The sequence below is a fragment of the Mirounga angustirostris genome, unplaced genomic scaffold, assembly GCF_029215605.1.
Source record: "Mirounga angustirostris isolate CCGP_5_RB_7025 unplaced genomic scaffold, mMirAng1.0.hap1 SCAF_14, whole genome shotgun sequence".
Taxonomy (NCBI): Eukaryota; Metazoa; Chordata; class Mammalia; order Carnivora; family Phocidae; genus Mirounga; species Mirounga angustirostris.
The window spans coordinates 25,875,479-25,895,752 of NW_026991722.1; the positions used below are offsets into that span (position 1 = coordinate 25,875,479).

The window sequence follows — 20,274 nt, forward strand, 5'->3', positions numbered from 1 at the left end:
GATATTCAGGGGTTTTGGTTTTTTTTTTTTCATGCTTTTTTTTCCTCTTTGTGTTTCAATTTGGGTACTTTAATTTGACCTGTTTTCCGAGTTCACTGTTCATTACTGACTGTTATTAAATCCATCTAAAGAAATCTTTTAATTTCTGAAACTGTATTTTTCATTTCTAATATTTCCCTGTGATTGGTTTTTTTCCAGCTTCAGTGTCTATAATGAAATTCTCCCATTTCTTTATGTGTGTTGTCTGTGTCTTCCATCAGGTCCTTTAATGTTTTTGTCTCAGTCGTTTTAGTCAGTTTAATAATTCCAACATCTGGGCCTTCTCTAATCTGATTATATTCATAATTTCATCTTTTGCCTGGGGCTTGCTATTCCCTGTATCTTGTAATTTTTGATTGAATGGTGATTATTTGTATAAAAACCATACAGATTGAAGTAAATAGTATTTACTTCCAGAAAACTGCCTGTCATTTCTTGTGTTAGTTTAATAGGTGGTGGGGTTAAATCAGTAAACTGTGTTGTTGGGCTAGTTCAGGGTTTTGTTGCAACTTTAGACTGATTTAGTTCAAGTGTTTTGAGAGCAGGATTGAGACGTTGCCTCCCGAAGATTTGTTGTCTGAGTGTAATTTCGGCTACCTCTTTGTGCTGTGTATCTGAGCCTTCAGCTTTCTTGACCTGGGGTGATTTCTCTGCTTTACAGCCCAGTTGTCAGTCCCTTGGTCATTCTGGATTTCCTCCTGCTCTAGTCTTACCCCACGCTTCTGTGCAGAGTGAGGTATGTCTCTGCCAGTAACACCTTCCAGGGGTGTGTTGCAGTAGCCCTTCCCTAATCCAGCCTTGGTAGGTCAGTGTCCGGAGTATCTGGGTGGAAGTTTTCCTCTTAGCTCTGCTGTCCCACCTCAGCCCTTGGCAGCTGAATGTCTGAGATCTCTTGGGTTGATTTCTCTCACTTGTCCTGCCCATTCTTTCCCCTCCTTGTTAGAGGACAGATTGCCTGCCTTTGAGGGAGACCGTAAGTTTTCTTAGGGCATCTCTCAGCTTTCTAGGCCTCTCTCCCTACCTTAGGCATACTGTGACAAGCGTGTAGTGGGAATGAGTGGTTGGGAGGTACAGATTTGCTCTGTAAAATCCTCGGGATTTTAGTATGTCTTGTCAGCATACATGTTGCTATTGAAATTTATTAAAGAGTAGGTTGGGAGCGCCTGGGTGGCTCAGTTGGTTGGGCGACTGCCTTCGGCTCAGGTCATGATCCTGGAGTCCCTGGATTGAGTCCCGCTTCGGGCTCCCTGCTCAGCGAGGAGCCTGCTTCTCCCTCTAACCCTCCCCCCTCTCATGTACTCTCTCTCTCTCTCTCATTCTCGCTCTCTCAAATAAATAAATCTTTAAAAAAAAAAAAAAAGAGTAGGTTGGTTTCTCCTAACCCTCCTCTGGGGTGGGATTCTTCCTCCTTAGCTGCTCCACCAGGTAAGAAACCATTTGTGGTCCTCTTTTTCACAGCTCAGCACCTTCTGGAATTTAGTTCCACTGAGGTTACTTTGCATCCTGAACTCTGATGGGTTCAGAAAAAACATGATTTTGTAGCCTTATCTGGCTTGTTTTGATTGTTAGGGTGAAATGATGGTCTGTTGTCATTTCTACATCCTGATTAGAAATGGGGCTCCTCTACACCTTTTACTTTGTAGCCTGGAAATATCTGCTTCATTCTAGCTGATTTTTTTTTTTTTTTAAGATTTTATTTATTTATTTGAAAGAGAGAAAGCGAGAGACAAAGCAGGAGCGAGGGGGAGGGGCAGAAGGAGAGGGAGAAACAGACTCCCCGCTGAGCAGGGAGCCCAGCACAGGGCTCCATCCCTGGACCCTGGGATCATGACCTGAGCCAGAGGCAGACGCTTAACCGACTGAGCCACCCAGGTGCCCCTGTAGGTATTTCTTAGAGCTACATTTCTAAATCTTCATTCTTCTCAAGTCTCAGCTCTCCAGTTCCATCCTCAAGTGGTAAATGATCTTGTCTCTTATTTTGAGATTAAAGTCATCCACATTAAAATTTAATTACGGGGCTTGTGAAGAGTGTGGGGAGAATTTTTGGTAGGCACATAGAAAACTAAAAGCACATGAAAAACTGAGATCATTAACTGGGGAAAAGAAAGAGTTGTACAAAAAGGGAAGATTATATAGTAGTTTACTACCAGTCTCATCAGACACAAAACTACCTTTGGGAGATAATTTATTCAGGTTGGAGGAAAGTGAGCAGTTGTCGTGTAAATCCTCATTTTCCAAAAACAGTAGATAATACCTAAACTTGATGTTTCAAGGGATACCATCATGAGCCTCTTACTTGAAGTATAAATAGCAAGAGTCAAAGTTAAAAGATTTTAAGGAATTGTACTTCAGTATGAGAAGAGGAAATATATTTGACTTTAGTTAGGACACATATTGTTTGTTACTTAGATAAAAATGAAAAAATATTTTTGAAAAGAGGCCTAACTTAAAGTCTTCTCAAGGGATCATGAAAGTGAACCAAACCATTTCTTCACAAACTGTATTTACCTTTATTTTTTTTAATTTTTGTTTTTACTTTTTACTTTTTGTTGTTTACTTCACACATGATGCCTTTTCCCTTCTTACAACCTTAGATTTTACTTTATGATGCTTAGTTATGAAAATTTGAAACTTCAGGGAGAGTAGACTTAATACATTTTAAAAATATTTTAAGTGTCCTAAAAAGTGAGAAAAACTTTCTGGTGAAAGTTTTAATGTTTGGTGAATTGGTTTTCATTATTTGGTGAAAATATTTTAATTATTGACACTATTAAAAGTTAAAAATGAAGTAGTATTTGTAGTGGTAAGTTTGTCCAGTGTTGGTAAAGATTTTACTTGCAAAATTATTGTATTTGTCCACTTATAACATGGTTTTGTTTTTTAGAGTTTATTTCCACAATTGCTTTAAAGTCATAAAGACCTTGTCGTGGGAGAAAAAGATGACTCTGAAAGTCTGCTCTGATGATCTGAATTTGTCTCATTTTCAAATTTGCTTTAGAGACAATGTTGAGGTTATGACTGGATTTTAAAGTTAGCCTCTAAACGATCCCTTCCGTATCTTTTCTAGGTTAGGTAGAGGAACGTCTTCTCTCAGTGCGGGTTGCGGCCTTTGGTAAGAGCATGTCGTCCATCTTGCCATTCACTCCACCGGTTGTGAAAAGGCTGCTGGGATGGAAGAAATCAGCTGGTGGGTCTGGAGGAGCAGGCGGAGGAGAGCAGAACGGACAAGAAGAAAAGTGGTGTGAGAAAGCAGTTAAAAGTTTGGTGAAGAAGCTAAAGAAAACAGGACGATTAGATGAGCTTGAGAAAGCCATCACCACTCAAAATTGTAATACTAAATGTGTCACCATACCAAGGTAAGTGTCCATAGAGCAGAACTTCTGTGGTCATTCTGTTGAAAATTGCTTAAAGGAAGCCAAAGGAAAGTTACTGAAATTTTTACTGTCAAGTCACCTGTAAATAGTGATTATTAAAACATATGACCACTCTTTTTAACCTGGCGTTTCAGTTTTGTTTGACTAGTTAAGACTTGTTTGTTTTACAAGTCATTTTCTTGAACAATGAAGTTTAATCAAGCAAAATAAAATACTTAGTTGTATTGTTTTATCTTCACTGCGTTCATTTACCCTCATTGCCTAAGTGCTTCATTGCAGCTTATCCTCATCTCTGTGATTGCACAGCATTTGAATAGAGAGTCAAGGCTTTTCCTCTCATAGTGCAGTGGTGACTGAGTTTTCTCCCACCTTGGTCAAAAGTCCAGTCAATATAAGAGTTAACAGAGGCAGCTAACACTGTGGTGAATTTTATTTATATAATTTTGTTTTGAGTTGCAGCTTTACTTCTTAGAAAGAATAGTCTCGGGGGCAGCTTCTTAGATGTCCAGAGAGTTAGAACCTGGCGCAAAGACCTACCTACCTCTTGTCTTAGAAGGACCTGTTACTTAAGAGGTTGAAGTTTTATCAGTGTAAATTTAATTACTTGTAGATAAGTACCACTGTCAGAAATGCCGTTTCTTTAACAAAGTAGCAAGCGGTTTTTAAGTGTTTCACTACTATTGGTGGACATGACAGGGTTTTGGGGAGTGGCAGCATATAGCATTTTCTAAAATGACTTCTGGTGGTGTCAGACATGTCGGCTAGCATATAGCACATGAAACCATGCTACTTGATTGACAGATTTCCAGTGAGCTTTGGAAAATACAGTCTGGATGCTTGTTGATACTAGATCCCAGTAACACCAGCCTATCTATTCGCAGATACTAACAGTAGAATGTTTCCTGCTTTATTTGGTAGGTTAATTATCCATTTCTTTTATTTTACTTGTTTCATGTATATCTTAAATAAGAGTCACTTTTTTTGTTTATGCTTTTGTTTTACAAATGCTTATGAGGGCTTGCTGAATGCAGGGCGCTATTTCTAGACCCTTGGGGGTACAGTCTGACCAACACACACACAGTTCCTCCTCTTCTAAGGCATAGATCTACACTGGTAGATCTACTAAGCAAATGGGCAAATTGATATAATTTGAGATGGTAATGAGTACAAAGAAGGCCATGACTGAGGGATAAAAAAGCTGCTTTGGATTGGATTGTGACACTTAAACAGCTTTGAGAAGTAGCAGCTAGCTGAAGGGAGAGTCTTCTAGGAGAGGAAGGAGCTAGTGTAAAGACAGTCAGATGAGAAATAACTTACTGTATTGGAGGATTTTAAAAGGAGCCCAGGAGAGATGGAGGAATACAAAATGAGTATAAAACTTGGAAGGAGTCAGATAATATGGCATTGTAAGGCACAGTGGGAGTTTGAATTTTAGTCTAAATATAATAGAAAGCAAAAAAGGATTTTTAAAGTTTTTTTTTTTTTTATTTAAGAAGTGGGGGCTGTGTGTGTGTGTATGTGTATGTAGGTAGTAGACTGGACAGTGGGTCTGGAAGGAGGGAGATCAGGAGGCTAGTAAAGTAGTCTAAATGAGAGATGCTGGAGGGTAGACTGGCACGGTGGCTGTGCTAACACATGAAGTGGACAGATTTGATGGAGTAGAATTGACAGGACTTGGTAATGAATTGGCTAAGAATAAGTCAAGCTACATTTGCTAATTTTTCATTGTATAGTGCCTGGAATTTCAGTTCGGTAAACATTTATTAAAAACACCCACTACATGTGTGATATGCTCTTCCTCGCTAGAGTTAAAATATGGTCTTTGCTCTTGAGTTGCTTTCTAGTAAGGGAGATAAACTTTACAAAATAAAGAAGATCATTTCATAAGTAGTGTAGGTGTTAAGAAAGATGTGTGCTCAGGGAGTTAGTCCAGAGGAGGAGAATTTTGCCCACCCTGCAGCTTTTGGAGAGTTTCCTTCTGGAAAAGGATTGATGCCAGAGCTGAATCTTTTTTTTTTTTTTTTTTAAGATTTTATTTATTTATTTATTTGAGACAGAGAGAATGAGATAGAGAGAGCATGAGAGGGAGGAGGGTCAGAGGGAGAAGCAGACTCCCTGCCGAGCAGGGAGCCCGATGCGGGGCTCGATCCAGGGACTCCAGGATCATGACCTGAGCCGAAGGCAGTCGCTTAACCAACTGAGCCACCCAGGCGCCCCCAGAGCTGAATCTTAATGGGTGTAAAGGAGGGATTTAGTCAGGAGAGGCCGGGTTCTCCCAGTGGCCCTGCAGTGTTGAGAGTGACGCTGAGGGGGCACTGCTGAAGGGTGATAAGCTGGCTGGTGTCCTGGGAGGCTGTAAAGCGGAGGCGGGATGTGGCCCGGCTGAGGCTGTGTAGGTGGTAAGGAACCACAAGGTGCACCTCAACCTGAGCGTGGGTGAAGGTGGAGTCACCGAAGAGTCTCAGCTTGGCATGTGGCTCCAGGGAGGAGAATGGTTTGTGAGACTGTCGAGAGTGGGCGCAGGGAGACCGATTGGTAGGTTGTCTTCCTCCTCCAGAGAAGCTGTGTGTGTGCCAGGAGCCGGGGAGCCACGGCTCTGTGCAGCCCGCCTCAGGCTGCCATTGTGTTGCAGTGGTTCTGGACTGAGCGGAGCTGAGAGGAGAGCTGCACCATCCCTTCCTTTAAGGAGACAGTGCTACAGTAGGTAGCGCCCGATGATTCAGATATGTGCAGGTCACCTTGGTCAACATTCTTTTCCTATTTTCCATTCTTCTTATAGCCTATTTTTAAAGATCTTTCCGTATTCTAGGGCTTTTCGATCATTAAAGACAATTTTTTTTTTTTTTTTACTCTTTTACCTGAACAGTGAAAGTCAAGTGGTGGTTGACCATTATTATGTTTTTTACAGTCAGAAGTTCTTTGAAGCTTGGAAACTTGGCTTGTCTAATTTGGTGGGTGTTTTTTTTGTGTTTTGGAGGATTTTTGGGTAAGAAATGTAGATTTGTTAATACCGCTTGTTGTCTATCAAGAAGTTTAAGCTTCTTACACTGTGGTTTGGTCCCATATATTTTATAGAGTTGGCTTTGTTTTTAGTAGGAGAACAGTTAATGTGTGTTAGATTATTAGTTATTTCTTAACTACTAAGTAGTGGTTGGGGAGTGGGGGCAGGAAAGGTCCATTATGGGTAAATCCAAACCGTAGTTTAGGCAAAATTATTTAACATATGATACAGAATGGATTTACTGTATAAATTTATGTACTTAAAATTGCAAGAAAGTTGTTAATAAAAAATCTTAAGGTTTTACAAACCCAAAAATACAAATAAGTTCATCTGATGAAGAACATGAAACATAAATTACTTAATTTTTAAAAATGGCAAATGTTTTCTATTAAAATATCTGTTGTATTGACTGTTAACTGTTTCTTCACCCTCGACCCCCTTTCTTTTAATCGTAAAGTGAGACTAAATTTAGGGCAGAAACAGCCCTGGCTCCATGTCCCTCCCACCCCTCATATAATTACTCAGCCTTCATAGTTTTGTCTCTGAAGGGATAGAAACTAGTTAGCACACACATGTCACTACGTCTTCCCCGTTGTTGAATGTGGTGACACAAAGTGATTCATTGGTAGAACTTCACCTGTCAAGCTGCAATGAGCTGAATAGTACAAATAAAGCTTCATGAGGCTTTTATATCTCAAACATTTTTGAGACCAAGGAATGGAAGACAACTCAGTCATGAAATGAGAACGGCATTGATATTTGGGTAATGAATCAACCAGAAGAAGAAAAAGCTTTTAGTGTGTATTATCTACAATAAAGCAAAATCCAAACTGCTGTAGGGTTGGAGACTCTAAAGTTAAAAGTAAGGGCCTATGAGGTGTAACATGGCAATTTTATAATATCCATTATATGTAAATGTGTAGGAATGAAGAATTCATTTTCATAAACATAAATTATAAGGGGCTCGGGTGGTGCTTTGACCATGAAATCACATTTTTGATGTCTCATCCTAAGGGAACTGTCAGGAATATGGTCAAAGATTGCTGGTGTTCATTTCAGTTTTGTTTGTAATAGCAAAGAATTAGAAAAATCCCGATCCTGACCCTTAGTTTTCTTAACTCTAATAATAAAGGAAACTTACCAGCTCATTTTATACCAGAATTGAACATGAATAGTAAAAGTTTATACTAGTGTTACTTATAAAAATAGATGGAAAAATTATAAATAAATATCAGAAACTAGAGTTACTAAAAACAAAGTGACAAAATCATGACTAGGAAAAGTTTATTGCAGGAATGCAAGTATGATTCAACTGCAGGAAATGTATTAATATAGATACTCTATAGTCCTATTTAAGAACAACTCTGATTATCTTGATGGATCTAGAAAGGTTTTTTTTTTTTTAGGATTGTATTTATTTGAGAGAGAGAGAGTTTGCACATGGGCGGGGTGGGGAAGGCACAGAGGGAGAGAGGGAGAAAGAATCTCCAGCAGACTTTGTGCTGAGCATGGAGCCCATTGCCGGGCTGGATCTCAGGACCCTGAGACCTTGACCTGAGACGAAACCAAGAGTCCGACGCTTGACTGACTGAGCCAACCATGTGCCCTCTAGAAAGAGATTTTTATAGAATTCCATATTTATTCATGTTAACAAACTAGAAATAGAAATTTTCTTAACTTGATAAAACATACTTCTGAAAATGTTAACACTTAACCATGAATCTTTAGAGAGAATACACCAAATTGTTAATAGTGGTTATTTATGGATAATCTAAAAAAAAGGAATGTCCTATAGTTTTTTCTTAATATGTATATGTGTATATATATATATATATATATATATATATATATATATATAAAAGTTTTTTACTTTTATAGCCAGCACAATTAAATGTTTAAATAGGATTTTTGGGCGATACTTAAGCTATTCTTTTTTTTTTTTTTTTTTCAGTACTTAAACTGTTCTTGTCTTTACTTTTTTTTACCCTTTGAAGTCATTTTTCTGTTAAAGGGCAATTAAATTTCCATTTTGTTAACATTCTTTTAGAAATATATACATTTATATCTGTATTTTCCTTCAAAAAGTATGTTCCTAAAAACAAAAAGTAGTATGTATACATGATTCAGAATTCACCCACCTGTGATACAGTGGGAAATGTCTCCCCTACCCTAGTGTCCCCCATCTCCTTGCCCACTTTATTCAGAAATCCTTGTATTACCCACTTTTTATGTATCCTTTCAGGATAATATGTTTCTTTTTAATGCTGTTACTGATTTTTGGTTTTGTTTTCCATCTTCTAAAGTTTTAAACATTGGAGTACTTAAAGTAAATGTGGATTGTCAACTTTTATTTCTAAGTTCATATTCCTACTCTTTTGCTTTTCTGTATAACCCAGGAAGAATTAAAGAGAAGTCTTTTTAAAAAACCCAAGCAGTGGTATTCTTCAATTCTTCTTAAACTAGTTCCTTTTAATTTTTCAGAAGAGAGTAAGAATAATCCTCTCTCCCTCATTCATAGATAGGTACATACAACTTATTAGTATCTCTGTATGTGTGTGAGAGAGAGAGAGAGAGCGAGAGAGAATGTGAGAGAACTCTAAATTTGAGGTTTGGTAACCTGTTTTTGAGTCCACTTCAGTCCTGGGTGAATGTGGATCCTGAGGCACGTGACTCCTTTTTACTATTCATCTGTGAAAAAGGGGTGGTAGGTACTGCCTGAGTATTTCCTCAGTACTACTTTTGGGTCCTTTGAAATAATATAAATTTGGTTTGTGAATTGTGAAGCTCTATAATCATGAATGTGATTTATTTGAACTATTCACAGATATTCCATGTCTTCATTCTCTTTCCAGTTTCTCTAAGAGGACTTAAATTGTAGACATTAAATTGTATTGTCTATGCTTAGAAGAAGTTTCTGCCAGGTGACATTGCATTATGTAGAATATAGTTTATTCAAATGTATAACATTTATTCATAAAATCAGAACAGTGAAACTTTTTATAGCTACAAATGAGAACTTTGCAATTGCGGGTCACAGCTATCCTCTATCAGCCTCCAGTTTGTCATTTTCTGTGTGTTCTGTGTGTAAGTTGTGCAAGCCCTTCTGAGGAAGGTGTAGGGCCCTGTGAAACAAGTTTGAAAGATGCTTTAACCTTTATCTCGTACCTACATTTACAGTTAGGTGTTTTGAGGATGCTCTTGCTGCAGGATGCTGGTATTGAGAGCTCTTTTGTGTAGAGGATATATTCTTACATAGGACATTTTTATTATTTACCTTATCAGGGAAAACACCCTGCTGTAGGAATTTTGTCTCTTCATAAAATTACTGAATTGTACCCAGATTAATTAATCTCTGTAAATGTAATGTTTAACACCTGATGCACTAAATATCCTCTCCACTTTTCTTGCCCTATTAATGTACTGTCTTGGCTTTAAAGAATACATTCATCAACCTAGCTAAGATAATAGGCATTTAAGAAATTACAACCATTTTTTCTTTTGCCAGCATCCTTGGTCTGTTTCCAGTTGTATCTGGAGCCATTCCAGCTTGCCCAGACCGTTTCTGTGTTACTAACCACATTCTGGGAAGATCGTAATTATTGGGGACAACATTTAACCGTACTGTTTACTCCTTCTCTTTCCTGTCTTGCGGTAGAGTGTTTCCAGGCCTCTGTGGTCCCCACTAGTGATTCACAAGTAAATGTACCACCAGCTAAGGAACCTGAAATAGAAAGCACCACACATGGACCATGGAGATGGAAAGTAATAGTAAAACACCAGTTTAGGATATCCTGCAATCTGGTTTTAAATCCTCTGTGGTACTTGGGCTAAAATGACTGGATACCACATGTTTCTTATGTTCTGTTCATTTCACTCTAATTTTTCCTTCCTTTTTCAATTTGGATATTTTCTGTTGACATAACTTTGCATTTACTGATCCTGTTTTATGCTGTGTTTAGTCTGCTGTTAAACACATTCAGTGAGTTCTTAATTTAAAATACTGTATTTTTCTGTTTTGGTATGTTCCTTTGATATTGTAGGTTCCAACTCTCATTTGAAATTCGTCATCTCTGTTTTCCTGAATTTTCTTTAGTATATTTATGATAGTTATTTTAAAGTCCGTATGCCAACTCTAATACCTGGATCATCTGTTAACCCGCTTCCATCATGGTCTGTTCATTCTTTTGATTATTGTATTTCCCTGCCTCTTCATGTGCCGTGTCGTTTTGATGGTCTGGCATATTATTGCATATGAGGGAATGACAGGTGCTGCAAGTGATGCTTTCCCCAAAAAGTATTTGACCTTTCCTATGTCAGGTGGATAGAGGGGCTGATCCCCTTAATCTAAGTGGGGATTGAGCAGGATTGGGGCTCGGTTGCCATTTATTGTGATTCAGTCTACCACTGGCTCGTACCTTTTCCTTGAATAGGGCTTCCCTGGGATTGTGATTGAAAGCCTGGCAGGCCTCTGTCACCTGCCACAAACACCATGGGAGATTCACTTTTGTCCTTCTTTCCATGGTTTGAGTTTGGCTCTTGAGCCTCCTATGGATTACATCTTTACAATCTGGCAAACCTTTTTTTTTTTTTTTTTTTAAAGATTTTATTTATTTTTTGACAGAGAGCTAGAGAGGGAACACAGCAGGGGGAGTGGGAGAGGGAGAAGCAAGCCTCCCACAGAGCAGGGAGCCCGACGCGGGACTCGATCCCAGGACCCTGGGATCATGACCTGAGCTGAAGGCAGACGCTTAACAACTGAGCCACCCAGGTGCCCCTGGCAAACATCTTCGAGGGAGGAGAATCCTGTGATTGTTCAAAGTTTTGTTATTTTCTTCAGTAGAGTTTCTCTTCCCAGACCAAGCCTGACCTTCATCCTATTCCTAGAATCTGCATATGAGCTCTGGGAAGGGAATGACAGGCAGTCCTCAGTTCACCTAGAATATTTTCCTTCTCCTTCGTGTGTGTGTGTGTGCTTTTATTTATTCATTTGAGAGAGAGAGAACACGAGCAGGGGGAGGGGCAGATGTGGGGCTCGATCCTGGGACCCTGGGATCATGACCTGAGCCCAAGGCGGACGCTTAGCCGACTGAGCCACCCAGGTGCCCTCTTCTTCTTACAACTTTGATTCATTCTGTTCTGGTTATGTTAGCAGCTCTCCTTGTCTTTTTGCATGCACAATTTTTGTTGTTGTTGTTATTTTTTTCCTCTAGTTGTTGCAACAGTGACATTAGCCTGCTATGACCTTTTATCTTACCTGGAAGTAGAATTGTTTTTTGTTTTTTTTTTTTAAGATTTTATTTATTTATTTGACAGAGCGAGAGAGCACAAGCAGGGGGAGCAGCAGAGGGAGAGGAAGAAGCAGGCCCCCTTCTGAGCAGGGAGCCTGATGCGGGACTCAATCCCAGGACCCTGGGATCATGACCTGAGCCGAACGCAGATGCTTAACCATCTAAGCCACCCAGGCGCCCCTGGAAGTAGAATTGTAACAGAATGTTCAAATGGGGACGCCTCTGGTATTTATTCAGAGACCCCCAAATCTGAGATCAGTAGATTGCAAGTAACCTATATTCAACACTGAGGTGCAGTAGACCATTCAGCGGCAGGACTTGCAGACGGGATTCCAGAGACAGTTGTGGCTATGGTTAACCCATCACTCACTTCTAGGCTATATAGAAGAAATGCAGGAGCTTGTAAGAGGGATCCCATATGAGAATTTCTTTGCAGAACGCAGTATATGCTGTGGCATTTCCCCTTTCTTTCGTCCACATTGAGGGGCTTCAGGAGAACGTACCCATTTGACTTGCTGAGGTTTGGGAAATAAAAAGACTGGTACCTGCCTTCCACCTGAAAATGGCTAACAAGTGAGAGGCCAGATAGAGCTGCCCCTGCATCAGTAGAATGAAGAGCAGGCACAGTGAGAAGAGCCAGCATGGTCAGAGTTTGATGGAGCAGAGATGCACCAGTTTTCCCAAGGTCCAGACTTTACACTAAGGTAGTTGAAGTTGTCTCAAAATGATCAAGAGGCCCAACCTGGAGTGTTGCAGTGGCCCAGGCAGACCAGCCAGGGAAGTACCTGCACCAGGAGCTGACTGCAGGTAAGAGGCAGCACTGGCCTTCTGAGCCTCACAGGACGTCAGCATCACATTGCTGTCACATCAGCTCTCAATCTGGTCGGCCCCATAAGGCTGCTCCTTTTTCCTCTAAAACCCCCTCTTAAAAATAAGAGCTGCAGAGTCCCGGAGGAGGTGGGGTTAGCAAGATTGGGAGGATAAAGTTTTCGTTTTGAGCAGGGTAACATGTTAGTTTCTGAAGAGATCTACTGTTACTCCATACATCTGAGTAGGACTCGAGCAGCCCTAGGATCATTCCAAAGTGTGACTGCTGGAAGGAGAGCAGGTGGACGAGAGCTTTTTGGAGTATGAAAGGGCGTGAGAGTGGGCGGGGTTCACCGAGTCTGCTTGTCGAAGAAGCCGTCTATGTTCTTGTTTTTGAAAACTTTTGGGAGTCCAAGGTTAGTGGGGCTGGCGATGGATAGAATATATGAGAGTGGAGGGATGGTACATTACCATTTTCACAATGCATGAAACTTCTTTTCTGAACATAATGTAATTGACCATGATACCTGTCAGATTTTCCAATGAGGCTTTATTTCCCAAGAGGCGATTTTATTATAATTGGAGTTTCCTTCTTTTACCATCTTTTTCCCCCCTTTAAACAGTTATACTAGTCTTTCAGAATCCAGCTGTAGCTCTCCTGTTGAGTCATTATGGGAAGCACTGCGGAATGGTGGTCTTCAGGCCCTTAGGAAACTGATCATGCATAATGTTACATTAGAACTATGTAAGATTTTTGATTAATTCCCTCCTCCCATACTTTTTTCTTTTATGAGCTTTGCTTCTTTGTATGACTTTATATGTTTGTAAGAAGATATAATTTCTCCCTGACTTGGTTTACTTCCAAGTTTGCTAGGCTAATGCAGGAGAGCAGGTGAAGGGAGGCTATATTTGTGTTAAGGACAGTGTGAAAGTTCAGAGTTCGATACTGAACAAAATTTATAAAGAAAAATATTTTAAGAACTTGAGAGAATTTTTTCCTCATTGTTTTTATGTGATGGCTCTTATAATTTGCATTAACAGTTATAAGTAATACATTTGTCTATGTGTATTACCTATACATTATAACTTCTTCATGTAAAAACATATTGTCCACTTCAAAGTGTTTACAAATGTGAGTTGATTTTTATTTTATAGATGCTAATTTTTAAAAATGTCAGATTAAAAAACCTTTCTTTACAACCAAATACAAGCACCACAAAAATGTATGACTTAGAAAGTTGAGTTTTTACAGAATTCTATTCTGTATTTTAATTCTTGTTTTATCTATTTAATTTAAAAGATTGGAATGATACGTACTTATATTTTCCATTAGGATTTTTTTTTTGTCATTTAGGATACATTTTTAATTGTTAAAAGAATATATAAAAATTTCAAAAATCTGTTAGCTACATTATTAAAATAAATATTCTGAGCCCATTTTATTAGCTTTTTTTTTCGTAAGTGAAAAGTTTGTTTTTGGATGAACTTGAAATATTTTGAGCAACTATTTTTAGAATTGATACCTAATTAAAAAAAAATTTTTTTTAAAGATTTATATATCTGAGAGCAGGAGTGAATGTGAGGGGGTGGGGGAGGGGCAGAAGGAGAGGGAGAATCTCAAGCCGACTCCCTACTGATTGAAGACCCAGATGCAGGGCTCGATCTCACAACCCTGAGATTATGACCTGAGCCAAAATCAAGAGTCTGACCCTTAACTGACTGAGCCAATCAGGCCCCCCTAGAATTGATACTTAAAATCAATTGTAGGGACTTCAGTGATAGGGACTATTTTATTTGTGTGGGAGATGTTTTTCAAAGGCAGTTGGAACATCTAGCAAGGTCTCAAAGTAGTGTTTTCAATATAACATTTAGAGGTAAAGGTGAAATATTTTTTCAATCCTTACTTGGTCCTTCTGCTTCTAAGAGCTATACCAAACCAAAGAAGAATAAGAGTTACCAATTTTATCCTTTTAGGACTTTGACCATAGGGATTCTGTTGTCTCCTCCTATTTTGATTTGGGAGTGGCTGTGCCAATTTACTTGTCTAAAGAATCCCCCCCCCCGGACGCCTGGGTGGCTCAGTCAGTTAAGCATCTGCCTTCAGCTCAGGTCATGATCCCAAAGTCCTGGGATCGAGTCCCGTGTCGGGCTCCTTGCTCAGCAGGGAGCCTGCTTCTCCCTCTGCCTGCCGCTCCCCCCTGCTTATTCTCTCTCTCTCTCTTTCTGACAAATAAAATCTTTAAAAAAAAAAAAAAATTTTTTTTTTTTCCTGAGAAAATTAACTCATCGCAAAATCTCTAATTTTTATAATTAAGCACATTCTATGAAGGTTTTACTTATCTGGGATACTATACTAAAGTTACTCTTTTAGTTTTGTCTTGCTGTGTTTTTATTGTTTGTTTTTAATAACTATATAAGAGGCAGAATAGCGTTGGTAATTAAGAATGCAACCTCTTCTGGCCACTTGCTGGCTGCATGATGACATGTGACTTTACCTCTGTGCTTCCACTACCTCATTTGTCCAGTGGGGATAACAGTGCCTGATTCGTGGGTTGTTGGAAGGTCAAGTGATTTAATATGTGTAAGGGCTTAGTGCTGATACGTGCATTGTAAAATGACCTCTCTGAAGTGCTGACATCAAGAAGCCATAAACATAAATGTGTACCTGCTTAATAAAAAAGCTTCAAAATATGTGGAGTAAAACTTGGAAGAATTAATGGGTCAAAATCACAAATCCACAGTTACAGTTGGAGAGTTCAGTTAGGCCCCCAAAAATCAGTAAAGACATAGAAGATCTAGATTACACTGTTAACCACTGACTTGATGTTTATAGACTACTAAATCTAATATCAGTATAATACAGTCTTTTCAATTGCTCATGGTAACTATACCAGGAAAGACTATTTGCAGGGCAGAAGTCTCAATAAATTTTAAAAGGTTGAATCAAAAAAGTATATTCTCTGCCAACAACAGAATGAAATTAGAAATCAATACCAATAAAACATCTTAAAAAATGGAGATTAAACGACACAGCTCTTTGACCCATGGGTTATTTAGAAGAAAACCATGAGAGAAATTAGAATATAATTCAGACTAAGTGATAATGAAATTACAGCATATCAAATATGTGGGATGTAGCTGAAACGGTGCTTAAAGGGAAATTTATAGCTTTAAATAACCATATTAGAAAACTTACCTAAGACTTCATGTAAGAAAGTAGAAACAAAAGTCAAAGAAAATGGAAAGTAAGTAGAAGGGGAAAAAAATAATAAGAAATCCGTGATTAGAAGAAAGACAGTAGAGGTAATTTGGTAAACCCCTCTTAGACTAATGGTGAGAAAGAACATGATAGAGACCATAAACATAAATTACCTCTGTTAGAAATGAAATGTCCTACAGACATTAAAAGCCTAATATGCATATATTTTAAATAACTTTATGCTATTAAGTTTGAAATGGTCAACTTTCTTAAAAAATGTTATCCTAGCTGATGAAAGAAGAAATGGAAGATTTGGGTAGCTCTGTATCAATTAAAGAAATTGAATTCATGGGGTCCCTGAGTGGCTCAGTTGGTTGAGCATCTGCCTTTGGCTCTGATCATGATCTTGGGATCCTGGGATCGAGCCCCATGTCGAGCTCCCTGCTCAGCATGGAGTCTGCTTTTCCCTCTGTGCGCCCCCCCCGCCCCGCTCATGCTCGCTCGCTCTCAGAAGAATAAATAAAATCTTTAAAAAAAGAAAACTGAATTCATAATTAAAATCTTTACCACAAAGAAAACTACTGGTGTGGGTGGCTTTCCTGGTAATTTCAAACATTTGAGCAAGAAATAATATCAGTCTTACAGAAACTCAGAAAAAAAGTTCTCTTATGAGGCCAACATAACCCCAATGCCAGAACTTGGCAAAGACAGCATCCAAAGGAGAAAATTTATGGATTAATATTTGTCAAAAAATTGTTAAAATAAACAGCAATATATAAAAAGAATACGTCACAGGTGAGATTTATCCCAAAAATGCAAGTTTAATTTATAAATTTCAAAAATTAGTGTAATTCACTGCACTAACAAAGGAGAAAAAGCATAAGATCACCCCACTTGGTCAAAAGCAATTGACAAAATTCATCCATTCATGATAAACACCCCCAGCAAACTAGAAATGTCAAGAGATTTCCTCAGTGTGATAAAGGACATTTAAGAAAAACTGACAGCTGAGAGAATCATAAAATAGTGTTTTCCCAATATCAGAATCAGGACAAGGACGTCTGTCCACTCTTGTGTCTTCAATTCATTATTTTAGTGGAGGACCTAGCCAGTGGAATATGAAATGTAAAAGGCATAAAGATCTGAAAGATTGGGTCAAACTTGGTTTTTGTAGATGACATGATCATGTAAGAAACCTTTTAAAAGCAATCTACAAAAACATCTAAAACAAATGATTAAATTTATTAGCAAGGCTGCACTTTACAGATCCAGTGTCTAAAAATCCATTTTTTCATAAATATGGAAGTGATATTAAGAAACCAGTGCTGCGAATAGTATCAAACTTAAAAATAGTCTCAATAAAATTTTTAAAAGACACACAAGATCTCTACACTGAAATTTCAAAACCCTGATGAGGGAAATTAAAGATGAATGGAGAGAGAATTCTTATATAGACAGGCTTTTACCAGAATGCCACTCCCTCAGATTACAGTTAGAAACTGCACAAGATAAAAAGAAAAACATAGGGCACTAGAGAGTAAACAAAAATAGACTTCTTTTGGAGGAGATTTGACTCTTAGAAGAAAAGGTGAATTTTGTTTTTAATAAGCTTTTTTAAATCCATGCAGAATGTGCAGAGTAGCTAAAATTTCATTCCAAAACCCACTTTTTCTGTCCTGATAAACCAGAGGTTGGAGTTTGGGACAACCATAATGGCTGAAGAGTGAGGGGAAAATCCTAGCAAGGAAAGAGCTACAGAACAGAATGCGAGAGTCCCAGATTCTGCTTAAGAACGTCACCAAAATCACTGGGCTGACCCCTGAACCCACACATATGTAGGGTAGACTTAGTGCATGCAGCCTAGTTAAAGGTAAAAAATGGATTTGAATTGTTCAAAGACAGAATTTGCAGTTTAAGTGCAAACAAATTAATTGCCAGCCAAAACAAAAACCGTTAACCCTTATTGGAGAAAAATAAAAGAATCTAGCATCTCTGTCACATACCAATCAGTGTCCGGCATATAGTCCCAAATTACTCAACATATGAAGAACGAAGAAAATGTGACCCTATCTCAATAGGAGACCAATGGAGACCAACCCTGAGATGACCTACATGTTGGAACTACCATGCAATAAATTGACATATTTATGAGTTGGAACACTCAGGAATATTAAGTCAATTTCTTCTAATTTAGTCTGATCCAAATCAATCTCCCTAAAGAGCTTTTTTTTTTTTTTCCTCATGTGTGTGGAAATGTACAGGCTTACCCTAAAATTTACATGGAAATGCACAGGGCCTAGAATATCCAAAGCAATCTTGAGAAGAAAAAACAAAGAGGACTTAAATTATCTGACTTTAAGACTTTCCATGAAGCTACAGTAATCAGTACAGTGTGGTTCTGGCATAAAAACAAAAAGATAAATAGAATAGATAACCCCAAAGAGATAAGGTTATTTGATTTTTGACAGAGATGCCAAAGTGATCCAATAGGGACAGGAAAGTCTTTTTAACATATAATGCTGGAAGAACTGGATATCCATATGGAAGAATGAACTCTGATGCCACCTTATGCCATTCAAAAAAAAAAAAAATTCCAGATCATAGTTCTCATCTAAAAGCCTATATAGGAGAATATATTCGTGAGTTGGGGATAGGCAAAGGTTATTGTGGTTTTTATATAGAAAGCGGTAGGAGGAATTTGATAAGTTAGACTTCATTAATACTAAAAGGATCTCAGAAAACATTAAGAAATGAATAAGCAAATCACAAAATAGAAGAAAGTATTTGCAAAACATTTCTGACAAAAGGATTGTATCCAGAATTTATAAAGAATTTCTGGAACTCAGAATCTAATTTTAAAAATGGGGAAAAAATTTAGATACAAAAGAAGACATACCAATGGCCAGTAAACCAGTGGAAAGTGTGCAATATTGTTAGTCATCATGAAAATGCAAATTGAAACCATTATGAAATACCACTGCACAGCCACCAGAATGGCTATAATTAAGTAAACTGACCACATCAAATGTTGCGGAGGCTGTGGAACAACCAGAAACTTTTCATATATTGAAGGAGGGAATATAAAATGGTACTTTAGACTTGGGAGAAAAGGTCTGGCACTTTCTTTTAAAACTAAACATGCATCTACCCAATAACCTCTAAGAATTTCACTTCTAGGTATTTACCCAAGACAGAACATGTGTCCACAAAAAGGCATGCACTTACTTGAATGCTCATGGCAGCTTTATTCATAATACCCCAGATCTGGCAACAGGTCAGGTGTCCATTGGTAAAAAATAACTAAACAAATTGTGGTCTGTTTATGTAATGGAAAGTCCAAGCACCATTCAGTCACATGGGTGACTCTCAAAATCATTATGCTGAGTCAAAAAAGCCAGACCCAAAGGAGAATATACTGTATGATTCTATTTATGCAGAAGTTCTAAAAGAGATTAAAGATATGGTGAAAAAAACAGATCCATGATTGCCTCAGGATGGGAGAGGGGATGGCAGGAATTGACTGATAAAAGGGCATTAGGGGCTTTCTGGGTGGATATTCTTGTCAGGGTTGGGGGTTAACACATTTTATGCAACGGATAAAACAAGATGGCACCATTAAGGTTTGTTTCATGTTATGTAATTTTACCTAAAAAAAAAAAAAGTGAGCAATGAATTCTAGTTAATATATGTATGTTTAAGTGTCTAGATTTGAGGAATCTGCAACTTAAATTTTGATATATCAAAAAATAAGGTGGGTTGATAAATAGAGGGGCAAGGACCAAGCATAGCCCAGAACCTTTGTTGGAATTTTCCAGGGAAGGAATGGGCAATTCCAGGTAGATATACTGAGAGAGATTAGGTTTGGGTAGCGTGAATAATTTCATCAGGCTCTGGAACTAGGGGTCACTCCTAGTTGTCCAGTACCTAGCTCTAGGGTGATTTATGGCAGGAGGAATATTGGCATGATGTGTGAGAGTTTATTAGGGGTATGGGCTCTGGAGAGGTTGGTTTTTATGTGAGAAAGGTGCACTCCCCAGGGAGTCTCTTGCTATCTCTAGGAATTAGCCCTGGGAGGAACAACCTCCCCATCAAGGCCCCAAATGCCAGAGTATTAAGAATACAGAAAAGAAGAAAATATACTCAGTACATACTACTATAAAAGTTTGAAATCATTCATTTACACTATCATTCTGCAAAAGTGTGTACCTTGAAAAATTTAGGCTCTTAAGCCAGCCGGAAATGGATATAAGTCCTGGCTCTTACTTCAATAGCTCTGTGACCTTTTGAGTTATTTAACTGCTCACATTTATTTCTTTATTTGAAAATAATGGTAATGTGAATTCACTTTATAGGGTTGATATGAGTATAAAAGATAGTATATGTAAAGCACTTTGATATGCTAGGTACATAGCAAATGCTTAAAATAAGTGTTGGCAATTTTTCTTTCTTCTTTTTTTTTTTTTTTTTAAAGATTTTTTATTTATTTGACAGAGAGAGACACAGCGAGAGAGGGAACACAAGCAGGGGGAGTGGGAGAGGGAGAAGCAGGCTTCCTGCTGAGCAGGG

At 38.3% G+C, this 20,274-nt stretch overlaps 1 protein-coding gene across 7 annotated transcripts in view; it reads left to right on the forward strand.

The window, feature by feature from the left end:
• Nucleotides 1–20,274, forward strand: part of SMAD2 (SMAD family member 2) — an 84,918-nt gene that overhangs the window by 20,853 nt on the left and 43,791 nt on the right. For all 7 annotated transcript variants that reach the window (XM_045886761.3, XM_045886760.3, XM_045886762.3 and 4 more), the window contains one exon: nucleotides 3,107–3,395. In XM_045886761.3, the coding sequence (XP_045742717.1) occupies nucleotides 3,160–3,395 (236 nt within the window). In that variant the 5' untranslated portion in view covers nucleotides 3,107–3,159. The remainder of the gene's footprint in view (nucleotides 1–3,106; nucleotides 3,396–20,274) is intronic.